At 43.8% G+C, this 14,132-nt stretch overlaps 1 protein-coding gene across 3 annotated transcripts in view; it reads left to right on the top strand.

The window, feature by feature from the left end:
- Positions 1-14,132, top strand: part of PTPRA (protein tyrosine phosphatase receptor type A) — an 874,792-nt gene that overhangs the window by 508,128 nt on the left and 352,532 nt on the right. For all 3 annotated transcript variants that reach the window (XM_069632225.1, XM_069632227.1, XM_069632226.1), the window contains one exon: positions 5,296-5,380. In XM_069632225.1, coding sequence (XP_069488326.1) covers positions 5,296-5,380 — 85 coding nt within the window. The remainder of the gene's footprint in view (positions 1-5,295; positions 5,381-14,132) is intronic.

Raw genomic sequence — 14,132 nt, forward strand, 5'->3', positions numbered from 1 at the left:
GTCATTGGGCCAACTGACCAATAAACCTACTGTGCAGAGTGGAACCAGGAATTTTCATCGCTCACGTGGCCAGAATTCACAGAGGGGGTCCACTTATACCCAAAGCCAAGGTACTAACTGGGGAAACAATCGGGGTCAGTCCTCCCGGAATTACCCAAGAGGAGAGCGCAGATCCCGCGGACGCGGTAGAGGCAACTTCTCCCGAGGTGACACTCCACCTCAAAAGCAGTGACTATCCACTACAGGTGCCCTCCCATGTCTCTCCAGTAGGAGGGCTCATATCCACTTTCACCCACGCATGGGAACTAATCACCAGAAAGATGGGTGCTGTCCATTGTAACAGGCGGATATTGTACAGAGCTCCTGGAGTAACCCTGGAACCACCCCCTATGAGAAAAGACCCATTCCAAGGAATACCAGCGTATCCTCCTCGAGGAAGTCGCCACGCTTCTACTAAAGGATGCCAACAATGTTGTCCCAGCCAACCAGGTAAATGAGGGTATTTATTCAACTTACTTCCTTGTCCCAAAAAAAAATCTAACAATGCGCCCAGTATTAGATTTGCGCCCTGCAAACAAATATGTCAAGCCACAAAAGTTCTGCATGACTACGCTACAAGAGGTAATACTTCTACTAAAAAAAATGTGATTACATGGCAACACTGGATATGAAAGAGGCCTATTTTCATATTTCAACGTTTCCAGCGCACAGAAGATTCTTGCGCTTCAAGATAGCAAACCAGCACTACCAATTCAAAGTGCTACACTTTGGAAAAGCATCTGTTCCAAGGGTATTCACGAAGGTACTGGCGGTGGTGGCAGCACACCTGCACAGGGAGGCAATCCCAGTGTACCCTTACCTGGACGACTGGCTGATTACCGGGAGGCCACCCATAATTTGCAGGCAAAACATTCAGAGAACTATCGACCTAATTGGGCTTGTCCATCAACGAGAAAAAATCAAGCCTAGTGCCAAGCACAACCGGACCGTTCCTAGGAGCTGTCACAGACACACAAGAGGGGTTGGTCTTTCCATCAGAGGAAAGAGTCCAAAATATGCTACTGCAAATACCACATCATCAGGCTGGCCGCCAGATAAGGGTGTGCAAAGCGATGCGTTTGCTAGGCATGATGGCATCTTGCATTTACCTGGTCCCTCACGTGCGACTGCGACCCATGCAGGAGTGGTCGGCAAAACAGTGGTCTCAGGCGAGTGGTCAGTGGGATGCTCTAGTGGTCATTTTGCCAACACTAGTACAAAATCTTTGCTGGTGGACAAGAGAAAATCTGCTGAAGGGGAAATCCTTCTACGGTCCGGAAGTACAAGCGATTGTCATGACTGACGCCTCACTCGCTGGGTGGGGGGCTCACTACATTCACCTCACAGCTCGGGGTCTGTGGTCTCACGCGGCAGCACAGAACCACATCAATCTACTAGAACTACTGGCAGTATTCAAAGCCCCTTAGGTGTTCAAATCTCACCTAGCGACCCAATCTGTGCAAATCCTAACAGACAGCACTACAGCAATGTTTTACATCAACAACAGTAACACACAAAACACAATAAGGAACAGAAGCTTCACTAGAGCTAGTTAGTTTATTGTGCCATTAATGCAGTCCTAACCCTTTCCCTACAAGGGACACACTATTCTAGCCCTGCATGATGTTCCTAACCCTGGAGAGCGCTGATGCACCGACTACAGGCGGGGAATACATGGGGACTATTCTCACCCTATATCAATTTGCAGTGGGATGGTTTCCACGAAAAGTTTCCACAGTAAACTTTCCACAGTAAACTTTGTACACACAAATTTCATACAACTATGGGTAGTTAGCCCAAACAGGTTAAAAACAAAGCAGTTGCGGGAAAACCATTTCCCGACTGCAACCTTGGGTCAAACAAGCAGGTCACATGGGACTCGACGTCAGATAATCTACAATTTAATTGCCCTCCGTGAGGTGTGTCTGGTTAACCCAGGAGTAATTTCTAAAACATTTTTCAAGAGTATAAATGTCGCAAGAGACTCTCGTCACAACATGCACTCAATACTAAACTCTTTCTTTACAGTGCATAGACAGTTCAACTGTGCAAGAGTGCATGATGTATCTATAAAAGAAAACGCAAATTCTGTAACATTGATTCAAACAATTCTTCCTAAAAATGCATAAGTCCTCTTGTGTCACTCTAAATGAGGTGACATCTGTATGTCTGGTCGACCGGTTTCAATGATGTCTTTCGTGTATCATATTCTTCAGGACCCATTATTTCTTCCTTTGACCCAATCTGCAAGCCCCACAGGGGCGAAATTGCGACATGTTCTGTGAAATAAAATAGGAGAAAGTCAATCTGACTTCTCTCGTATATGGGAAAAAGGTGTATGGCATTTCTTACTATCTCTCATGTGTAGAGTGGAATGGTTTACTTTCCAATGTACTAAGCAAGTCAACTTGTAACATTAAAAAGAGGCTATTTTCACCCTACCCCATCACCATTGAGTGCGTGACATCAAATCCAGTATTACAAAGTCATACCTGTCCGTCTGTGGTGTGTGCGGAGGAGAGGCACAGTCAATTTCAACAGTGTTGACACTTTCAAATAGTCAAGTCGAAGCACCTAAGGTTATGCTTAGTCTGCAACATAAGAAAACTTATGTTACATTAGCTGTTTATGTACTCCCAAGGTAATGCGTAACCTTATCCGAAGGTATACTCTCCCCGTGTTTTTAAACCCCAAATTACCTCGCCGCTTTACATCAACAACAAACAGGGGTTACACGTTTTCCAAATCTGTCCTGCCTTGCGCAGCAAATTTGGAAATGGTCACTCAAACGGAAAATATTCCTATCGTCGCAGCACGTTCCAGGGAAAGTGAACTCTCTGGCAGACTCATTGAGCAGAGATCCCCTACCAGAAGAACACGATTGGCAACTACACGCAGGAATAGTAGAACACCTCTTCTCTCACTGGGGTTTCCCCACAATAGACTTGTTCGCTACAAGCGAAAACAGACAATGCCCAGACTTCGCGTCCAGGTTCCCCCAGCCAGGCTCCAAGGGGGGAACGCCCTATGGATGAACCGGTCAGGGAAGGTTGCTTACGCTTTTCCTCCAACTCCTCTAATGAGGAAGGTGGTGAAAAAAATCCACAAGGAACAGGTGATGCTCATCCTAGTTGCTCCTATGTGGGCAAGACAACCCTGGTATCCACAGCTGCGCAAACTGGATGTGCGATCCCATCAAACCTCCGTGCCTGTACAATCTGCTCACTCAGCATGGGGGACTAACAGTGCACCCTCAACCTCACTCAATGAAATTGGCAGCATGGCTTCTGAGGTCAGTTTGGACATCTTAATCTGCCACAAAGATGTATGGATATCTCAAAAGAATCAAGAAAGCCTAACACTAGGCACTGTTATTTTGACAAGTGGAGGAGATTTGTAAATTTGGCGCGAATCTAAACAAATGAATGCCATAAAATGTACTCCTTCCCACATTCTAATTTATATGCTCCACTTGCTAGATGCAGGGTTAGTATTCAACTCACTAAAGGTCCACCCGGTGGCTTTGTCAGCCTTTACCACTCCCCCCCCCCCCCCACTAAGGTCTCATGGTGGAAGGTACCTGTCATCAAAGCATTCATGGAGGGAGTAAAGAGGCTCCACCATCCAATTTCAAACCCCACGCCAGGATGGGATCTCAATGTCGTACTCGCTAAACTTATGGGACCCCCTTTCGAACCGATGCATAAATCTAGTCTCAAACACCTGACTTGTAAAACTGCCTTCTTAGTGGCCATGACTTCCATAAGAAGAGTTAGTGAAATACAAGCATCATCAGCGCAGGATCCTTTCTTTGTTGTACACAAAGACAAGCTGGTTTTACGGACTCACCCTAGGTTCTCCCCTAAGATCATTTCTAAATTTCACGTAAACCAGTCTATTGAGCTACCAGCTTTCTTCCAGAAACCCACCAGCTCAGCTGAGGTAAAACTCCACATACTGGACGTGAGGAGAGTGGTCCTCTACTATGTAGACAAGACCAGACCGCTAAGAAAAACAGATCAACTGTTTGTCTCCATAGCGCCAGGCAGAGAAGGTGACCGCATTTCAAAGAATACCATCTCTAGGTGGGTAGTCGGATGTATACAATTGTGCTATTCCCTATCAAACAAAACACTGCCTTTTATGCCCAGAGCTCACTCCACAAGGAGTAGAGGAGCCACTCTGGCTTTCATTGCAAATCTCCCTCTAGACAGTATTTGCAAAGCAGCTACATGGAGCTCAATACACACTTTCACTCAGCACTACTGCATTAACACTCATTCCAAGACAGATACACAGGTGGGACAAGCGGTTCTAAGACATCTGTTTGCCCATGAACCTTCTCCCATCCCACAACCTTCTTCTAACACTGCTCGCTAATCTATGCACAGCATGTGATCTAAGCAGGTTCCACAAGCCTCAGGAGGGATACATTACTCACCGTAATCGTATTTCTGATGCTTGTATCTGCTTAGGTTCACATGCGCCCACTCTTCCCCCCCCCCCCTCGGAGAGAGGGCGCATGGATGCTTATGAGCTTGTCTGATACATATCTGGATACAATTGTACTCATGCTACAACTCCATGTCAGAAATCTGAGAGACCTTGACGCGTGAGGACCATGGGTACAGTTGATGTCACACTAGGGATAGTACTACTGGCACAACCCTGTCGACGTCCCTTTTCGAGTTTCAGATACAACTGTAATACTACACAGCTTCCACTAGATGTCGGCCTATGCACAGCATGTGAATATAAGCAGATATAAACATCAGAAATATGCAGAAATATGATTACGGTGAGTAATGTATCCCATATATAATTTGCATGCTTTTGTGGTCTTAACTTCCTCAGGCAAAGATGAAAAGAGGCATTTCAAAAAACATTACAGCTCAAATGCCCCCTTCTGGGATTCCTTATTGCCTTACTTGTGCCTGACAGCATGCCCAATTTTAGCTTGTTCAGAGATGTGTGCATTACAGATGTTAAACCCACCCATTCCCCACACCCCTTCCGACTCGCACTCATTTCTGTCTTAACGTTGTGAATGGTACTGGCTGAAATGAGGATTCCAGATCAAACCTTCAACATATGTATACTGCACTTTTACCTGCTCCATACTAACGCACCTCTTTCGACTTTCCAAACCGCAATCTGTGGCACTATATGCTGTTTAACAAATACATTGATGTTAAATCGCTGCCGATTGCTCTGTTTGAGGGTAATGTATCTGTTTTCTTTTTTTTTGTCTTGCAGATGAAACACCGATCATAGCAGTAATGGTGGCTTTGTCGTCTTTGCTAGTTATAGTATTTATTATTATTGTTCTCTACATGCTAAGGTAGGAACATTGTGTATGTATTTTTGTGTGCGTTCTTACCTTGTCCTCTGACATATGTTGTATTAGATCATACCTTCTTCTACAGATGATTACCAATGCATATTGTACACTCCTATGGTTAGTGCCCCTCTGTCTTTCTTTCTGGATATTTGATCCACCTGGTGAAGGAACCAACACTTTGCATGTGGCTGAACCATATCAGACCTCAGAGAATCGTGCATGCACAATCCACTGTCACAAGTGGCCTTAAACTCACAAATTCAATATGTTACCAGGGTTTTTATTAACAGGTTTCTTGGGTTTTCATAAGTGATTAAGGAGGACAGGTAATGTCTCTTAGCTGGTCCATCAGCCTCCCTTAGGCTGTATCCCCCTATCCTAGGTTCATCAGATAGAGATCGGTAACACTTGGTATCCCTCACTACCCTACGGTGGGTGCGGGGACCCGAGACCTTCTCTATATGACATCCTCTGAGACAGTACTCTAGTTCTTCCCAGCAGATAGGCAACCAATCACATTGGGAAAATCACCTATTTCCCGTCTCTCACCAAATTACTCTCTATTGCCCACTCCAATTTGCTCCTCTCCCTTCACTTGCATCATCTTATTCTATATTCAGTATTCCTCCTCTTCCCTCTGACTCCTTGTTATTCCTCCTTGTACTCTCGCCTTGTCCACTCACCAGATGCACCCACCAGTCTTCCTACTTCTGTCCTCCAACTTCTCCTTTAATTCCTCGTTCTCTTCTCTCCTCTCCCTCCTGTGCTCCCCTTTCCAATCTATTTGCCTCAGGTTCTTTCACACTCTTCCTCCATTTAATCGGTACGCCTTTTCACCACCTCCTAATACCATCTTCAACTCTCAACTCTTCTATTTTACCCTCTAACTTTCACCACTACACTCAATCTTACTTCCTTGCCACTCTTCCCCTCACACACATTCAACTATATACACATGGCACCTAACCCTGTACCACACTCTTGCCCTTACCCTCTCTACCCTGCTATTCACTCTGACACACACCCCCAACACTCTTTCCACTAGGTACTACTTTCTCTCACACACAATACTACTTATTTGATTTCATGTATTTATTCCATGCTAGTTCCTTAGTGATAACCGAAAAGCGACTGTTTCTGGGCACAGATGTTGAATTACAAGTTCCATTAAGGGAAGCTGCATAGGTGATAGATAAAAAGGTGAGTTTTACGTTTATTTTCAAAATACTTGGAAAGACATGAGATTCTGAAGATCAGAGGGGAGAGCATTCCAAGCCGGAGGACCAAATAAAGCAAAGCGTCTCTCGCCTCTGTAAACTAATTGAAATGTGGTTACTGCCAGTAGCTTTTGAGCAGAAGAGCAAAGAGATGGCCTTGGATGATCAAGAGTAATTTTAAGGTCTGTAAATACACTTGAAGACCACACAGAGGACCATAAAAAGGATCCTCTGATGTACTGGCAACCTATGGACTGAGCGGTGGGACGAAGACACGGCTGTGGTTTTGGGTAGACCGCTGCATTCTGAGCAACCTGTAGGCAGTGAATTCTGCATGCAGGGATCCCTGTCCGCATGGTATTGCAATAGTCAATGTTGGAATTGGCCAATGTACCAAGAAATGCTGGATGATATTACGGTGGAGGATAGGTTGTAACAGTCTAATCCAATAATAGATTTAAAGGCATGGTCTAGTAAAAATTTTTATTGTCCCTACGGGTCGGCCATGTTTTTTTAAGCCAAAGTGTCTCGATTTTAGAAAACTTTCCTATGGACCTTACCCGAGTTTTCGTCCATTGAACGCACGCGAAAACAAGCACTAGAGAGCCGCCATTTTCTGATAATCCTATCTTTTCCCCGATCGCCCTGGCTGACCTGCTTTTGCGGCACTAAATCAATTCCCCTGAACCTGTCATCAGCAGACTCGTACCGCCCATTTCCCAACGCCAAAGCACGTCTCGTGTCAACATTCGCTGCGCTTCAGCTAATGACGTGTCGCCATGGAAATGGCAGGACACCATAAACAGACCGTTTCACAACACACAGCAGCCGATTTTCGATTCATTCCTCTCTCTGTGTTACTTTGAGTATTCTGTGACTCGTTTCAGTGCTCTGGTCAGCTACCTTCGCCGCTTGTAGCCCGTGTGAACAGATACCAGTACCACCGCTATGAATTATTTTAGTTTGTTTAACACACAATGGCTACAATAATGCCCTACATGTACGATCCCGAGTATACCGAGGAGGAACTACTGGAAAGGGAAGCACGTGAAAACGATGGGGATTCGGACGGCAGTTGGCAGGACGAATCAACAGATGAAGAGCCTGGGCCTAGTCGAATGGACGGCGTCTCCACCTGGTGCACATGCAATCGGTGCGAGCTAATGCCAACCGAGGACAAGAACTGCTGCTGCCGAGAAAACTCGGGATGCCTGGCCTACATTTCGGAAGGCGAGCCACGACCGCAATGCATCACCGAGCTGCCAGACTTCAGGGCAGCCTGCCTCACACGGGCCTTCTTGAGAATAATGATGGTGCTTATGCATGAACTTCGAGCAACTGTTCGTCCTCGTAATCCGAGTAACGAGTAAGTATACTCTGCTTGTCATGCCACTCCTATTTCATGTTCTTCTACTGTATCCAAAATTACATCTACATATCATTGTAACGCATGTAAGTCGTTGAATAGTGTGCATTGTCTAGATAGCATTTGTCTGTGTAAAATGCCATTAGTTACAAGAATTGTCATTGACAACAAACGTTTATTAAACTTATCTTGGTCATTTAAAAACAGTTTGTTTCATTCCTTTTCACAGGTGGTACAGGCTGGTGGCCTATCATTCCTTTACATGGTGGCTTCACGGGAGGCTTGGACACCGCGTTCGAAGAGTGATACCCGCCTGTGCCGTTCGTGCCATTAGAGAAACGTTCCTGAGTGACAGCGGTCAGTACAAGGGATTTTCTCTCGCTGTGCTGCAACCTGACCTGTATAATCTTTAAAGTCTTGTATTTTTGTGTCATGAAAATAAGATACAAAAAAAACACCACATATATTTTAACAACGGTTGTCTCGATTTTTTAAATGAATCAAGTGTGTCTCCATTCAAGGATGGACGTCAGACATCTGTGCTCCGAATGGGTGAAGGTCTGGTTGCTGTGAAGCAGGGTGGTCACTATCTATCTATCTAAGCTAACATAACATATTCTCGATAATGCATGCACTAAAACACACTTGTTCAAAGTCTTTCAGTAGGTTATGTCTCTATAAAAGTCACACATATATCTATACTAACATTTACCATTGGATTATACAGTCTTGACCACTATAATACACCGGTTGAAGTGTGGGTCTGTGCTCACAAGAATCTCCGGTATGTGGCATTAGTTAATGATAAGCAACGATATACTATCATTGATATACTGTATATTGATATAAAGGCGGTTCGCGCCGGTGGATGCGCGCTGGCATGGGGGGGTTGTGACGGGCGCAAACGGCCAAGGTGCCAAACTACATGTACACTTCAAAAGGTGTCCCACGCCAAGGGGCCATTGTTCACATGGTCTCCTCAGACCCCGTGTCTCCAGGCAGGCCTCCCCTTCAAGCAGGCCGCCCCCCTAATACCACGACATACATACGTCATTCATTCACAAACACACCCCAGTTTCTAATACTTTAAAAACCACTCGATATGTCTCATGAGAACATCTTTGTGCTTTGCAAGTCAACTCTTGAACGTGCTACCTGGGAACCACTGAGATCTATGCTAATCTGCTCGTCGTCGTGCTATCCGTTAACTTCTGTGACCGCTTCGAGCATACCCATCAGTGCGCTACCTGTGGCCATCCACCTATTCTCCCGCAACATACTGCTCTGCTTGCTGAATCCAACTGTTTGTTGGTCAAGGTAAGGCCATGTATCCTGGTCATATTTCGCAGATTTTTAAATTTCTATCTATTTTTGAGTAGAGTACACAATAGTGCTATGTTCATTGGTCTCATTGGTATTGACTTGAGTTTCCATTGCTATGCTATCAATAGATCTATTTATTTTCATCTGTGACTATTGTGATTGAATTGCATCCTTCGGGGGTCCAGTCAATAATGTAAGCATGTTTCCTTCTCGTGCAAGACAGAACATCCAAGGGACGAGTCACATGTTCAGATTTCAGTCACATCAATTATACATTTCTGCAACTTATGCAAATACTAAGCAGCACATAATGAACTGGTATAGTTCCTGCGACCAAAACAAACCTTGCATTGATCATTGTATGATTCATTTACTTTTGTATCAAATCTTTACTCTTGAAGATTGTATAATAATGTCGATATTTACTTTTCAGATTTATCAACAATGCCTGCCTGTTCGATTAGCTGTTGCCCTTCGAAGACCCATACGAAATCTGAAGGAACTACAATGCATGTATTCCCGAAAACTGTTGATCGAATAAGAGAATGGGTCAGACATTGCGGATATCCACTGGATGAGCTGAAAGTAGAGTCCAACAAGTCTTAGAGGACAAAAGGGGTGATCGATACTGCATCTGCAGCCGGCACTTTTCCTTGGACATGTACACAACTTCTTGGGTAGCAAAGAAGAATAAACGGCGAACGACACGGAAATTGCGCGAAAACGCTATTCCCACTCTATTCGTCCACATTCCGCCACCAGTGAGTCAAGTGTCCGGATTTAGCTTTCGGCCTTGCGGTAGTGTGTAGGTATCGAACGGATTAATTGATATTGTAGGTGTTCTATCCCTTGTAATAATTTCGATATTGATATGAGTGTATAGTTTTTTCAATAATGACATTTATCAATATATTCTTTTTCGATTTCATAACCCACAAACGCAATGTGTATATATATATATGGGGACAGGTAACTGTGCTGTATTGAGCATTTTTCAAGTATTCTGTTGGCTTACATGGCTATTTTTAATATTGGCATTTCATTATCAATCATTAATTGACCTTTACAACTTCTTGACTATCCCTTGAATCTGAAGCAAGAACATTCTACATCCTTGATGTGGTCGCAGTTATCAACCACTTCTAGCGCGTATCAGGTAATCTTACTAGGCTAATCCGCTACATACTTGTTTTATGCATGTCAAGTAATAGTTTTATTCTATTGTGTAATTATTTTACCGAATGTTTGGTTACTGCTTTCCAATTGATATACACCTTAGTTATCGTCCACTGGTGTTTGTTTTCAGTTATAATCTATCCATACTAATGCAAGTACTGTCTTTCAGGGAGATGCTGAAGTGTCCGCCACATCTACAACATTTCTAGATGTTTTTCACCAGCAGGAGGTATGGATACTGACAGCTCCATCGAGCGTCATCATCAGAGCTGGAATTCTTGTCGTTTGATTGTTCTACACAATGTTTCATTCGTGGTTAGCCGTTGATATGTACCTGTGCTGTCGACCCCAGGTGTGTGTTATGTTTTCACAATTGTAATCCTCACTAATGCAAGTACTATGTTTCAGGCAGTTGATGGAGCGTCAACCCCTGCACTTGATGCAGAGCCTGATATTCAAGTATACGAATCGGCGCAACAGCTTTCGGAAGTGCGCACTACATTTGCAACATCCATAGATATTCTTCAGCAGCACGAGGTATGGATAATGACAGCTCCATCATGCGTGATCATATAACGTGATTCCATTTGCTATACTTTCTTCCCTATTAACGCAAGTGCTGTGTTTCAGGGAGACGACGGAGCTTCCACCACAATCACAACATCTCATTTAGATGATGCACATGTAAAGGAATCGTTGAAATAAGTCGATGAAATGTGATCATATTGGGATTTTCCTTGATTCTTTTGGACAATGCATCTTTCGTGGTTATCTCTTTATATGTACCTGTGCGTTCGACCCCAAGTGTGTGTTATGTTTCCAATATTGAAAACCATACTAATCCAAGTACTGTGTTTCAGGGAGACGATGGAGCTTCCACCACAATCACAACATCTCATTTAGATGATGCAGATGTAAAGGAATCGTTGAAATAAGTCGATGTAATGTGATCATATTTGGATTTTCCTTGATTCTTTTGGACAATGCATCATTTGTGTTTATCTCTTTATATGTACCTGTGCCGTCGACCCCAAGTGTGTGTTGTGTTTCCAATATTGAAAAGCATACTAATGCAAGTACTGTGTTTCAGGGAGATGCGGAAGCCTCCTCTCCAATACAACCATTCATGGCAGTCCATGCAGAGCCAGAGGTATGGATACTGGCAGTTCCATCGAAATAGATCATCACTGGTCAAATACTTGTCGTTTGATTGTTGCACACAATGTTTAAATCATATTTGGCTATTGAGATGTACCTGTGTGTTCGTCCTCGCGTGTGTTTTATGCTAACAATATTTTGATACATAGTAATGAAAGTACTATGTTTCAGGGAGACGATGGAGCCTCATTCCGTGCTTTCTATGTGGATACAGAAAATATAGTCGTTGCAGCGCAAGAGGAAGGGAGGACATGCGGAAACGAATCGGAGCTACAGCGTGCAGATGTTGAAGGTCCAGTCAAAAAAGTTGCAAAGAAAAAAAAACAAAAAAAGGTTAGTTACAAACAGTTCATAACTTTAAAAAAATGTTTGTGCTGGGGACTATTTTATGTTTTTTCCAGTCAATTCTACTACACTCCATCTTGTGTTTAAAGTGAACATCCCTTTTTCAATCTCTCCTCCAGTTACCCGTGGGTGTCAGAACTATACACACACAGACAGTGAAGCGAATGAGAGATGTGGCTTGCCAGACCGTGTACACTATGGAGGAACTATTAATTCAGGCGAAGCGTGTTCAGGCTCGAGATGCTCGTGTTCAGGCTCGAGATGCTCATGTCCAATGGCCAGAACATGAATTAATTGTAGCAAAGTTGCATTGGACCATAGCTACAGTGCGACCGCACCACCACAAGAAGATGTTATTGAATGTATTGAAGATAGCTCTGAAGTAGTTGCAGATCAATTTACACAATCTACACCCGCCAAAAATTTGCCACCAAAAAACCTGTCGACATTGTTGTGTTCTCCCATCAATGTCGAAGTAATAGATGTTGAAATGACAGAGAATGCACCAGCCGCAGCATCCATAGACGCATCAGAACTTGATATCAGCGATATTACTTACCAATGTGTTGAAATCTCCACAACGCCAAAGGCCGAAACAACGTTGACGCAGGATGACAGTCTAATGAAAGAGAGCAAATACATTGTATTCGACAGTTGTTTGATGGAAATTATAAGTATGCTGAAATGTGTGCATTTCATTAGAGGAAAAGTATGTGGGAAGCCATTGATTAATGTGACTCGTCGAATAAAAGGCAGTAACGTCAAAATAAATGCTGCCTGTGGATTAAATCATAGGTTGTCATGGTCTGCACAAACGATGCTGGGGAAACTGCCAGCAGGCAATCTACTGTGTGCAGCTGCATCACTTTTTAGTGGCTCCAGTTTTAGAAAGTTAGAGGCTTTCTTTCAGTTTGTGGGACTCCATTTCATTTCTAAAGCACTGTACTACACATACCAACGTGATTATCTGTTTCCGGCCATTAGTGATGCTTGGAAAATTGAACAATTGTCTCTAGCAAGTACATTCGAAGGCAAACGATTCAGGCTAGCCGGCGATGGACAGTGCGACAGCCCTGGATTTTCTGCCAAGTACTGCACCTACCACTTTCAGGACATGGATAGTAAGAAAATTGTGAGTTCGCTGGTCGTGCAGGTAACACAATGTACATCCTCAGTGGCCATGGAGAAACTAGGTTTTATAAAATCAGTGGAATATCTACAATCGAGGGGAATGCACATCGACCTCATAGCCACGGATAGACACGTTTCAATTGCCAAGACAATGAGAGAGCAGTTCCCACATATTTAACATCAATTTGACGTATGGCATCTTGCTAAATCAATCAATAAGAAAATCTCGGCTGCAGGGAAAAAAAAAGGTTTTGAAAGTATTTTGCAGTGGTCACATTCTATCACCAACCATCTTTGGTGGAGCTCAAAAACTTGAGGGGTCAGTGGAAATACTACTTGAAAAATGGCGGTCACTGATGCACCACTGTACCAACGTTCACCGCTGGACAGCAAATGAACATTTCCACCAATGTGAACATGGCCCTTTGTCCCCAGAGGAGGCACGGAAGACGAAGTGGTTGATTCCATCTTCACCGACACACAAAGCCATTGAGAAGATTGTTTTCGACAAAACTCTATCAAGAGATTTGAGAGGACTGACAGAATTCTGTCACACAGGAGATTTGGAGGTGTTCCACAATATGTGCCTAAAGTACAGGCCAAAGCGCTTGCATTTTAGCTTTCGGGGCATGAAACATCGCACTCTACTAGCGGTCTTGGCCCATAACAGCAATGTCGGACGTGAACAATCTAGGACTAGGGGTAAAGTAAGGATGCCTCGCTACACTAAGGTGTTTTCAAAACTAAGTAAGCAATGGGTGATCAAACCAGTCTATGATGAAATGCAGTTCGACTTTGTGAAAGGCCTTATTGTTGCTGTGTTAGAGAAGCACAGATATGGAATTTTGGACGTTTCTGTGCAGAGCAGTGATCCATTGCCACCGAACATTGCGACTGTGCCATGCCCACCCGAAGCACAGCTGATTGTGAAGTACAAATCCCGGTTTAAATAATTGCAATACGATTGTCTTTTTGTAAATAAATGTTATTGTACAGTGTACCTGTAACCCTAACCCCTACCTTCACCATCATGGGT

This window comes from Ambystoma mexicanum, chromosome 6q, assembly GCF_040938575.1.
Source record: "Ambystoma mexicanum isolate Mex_15411 chromosome 6q, UKY_AmexF1_1, whole genome shotgun sequence".
Classification (NCBI taxonomy): domain Eukaryota; kingdom Metazoa; phylum Chordata; class Amphibia; order Caudata; family Ambystomatidae; genus Ambystoma; species Ambystoma mexicanum.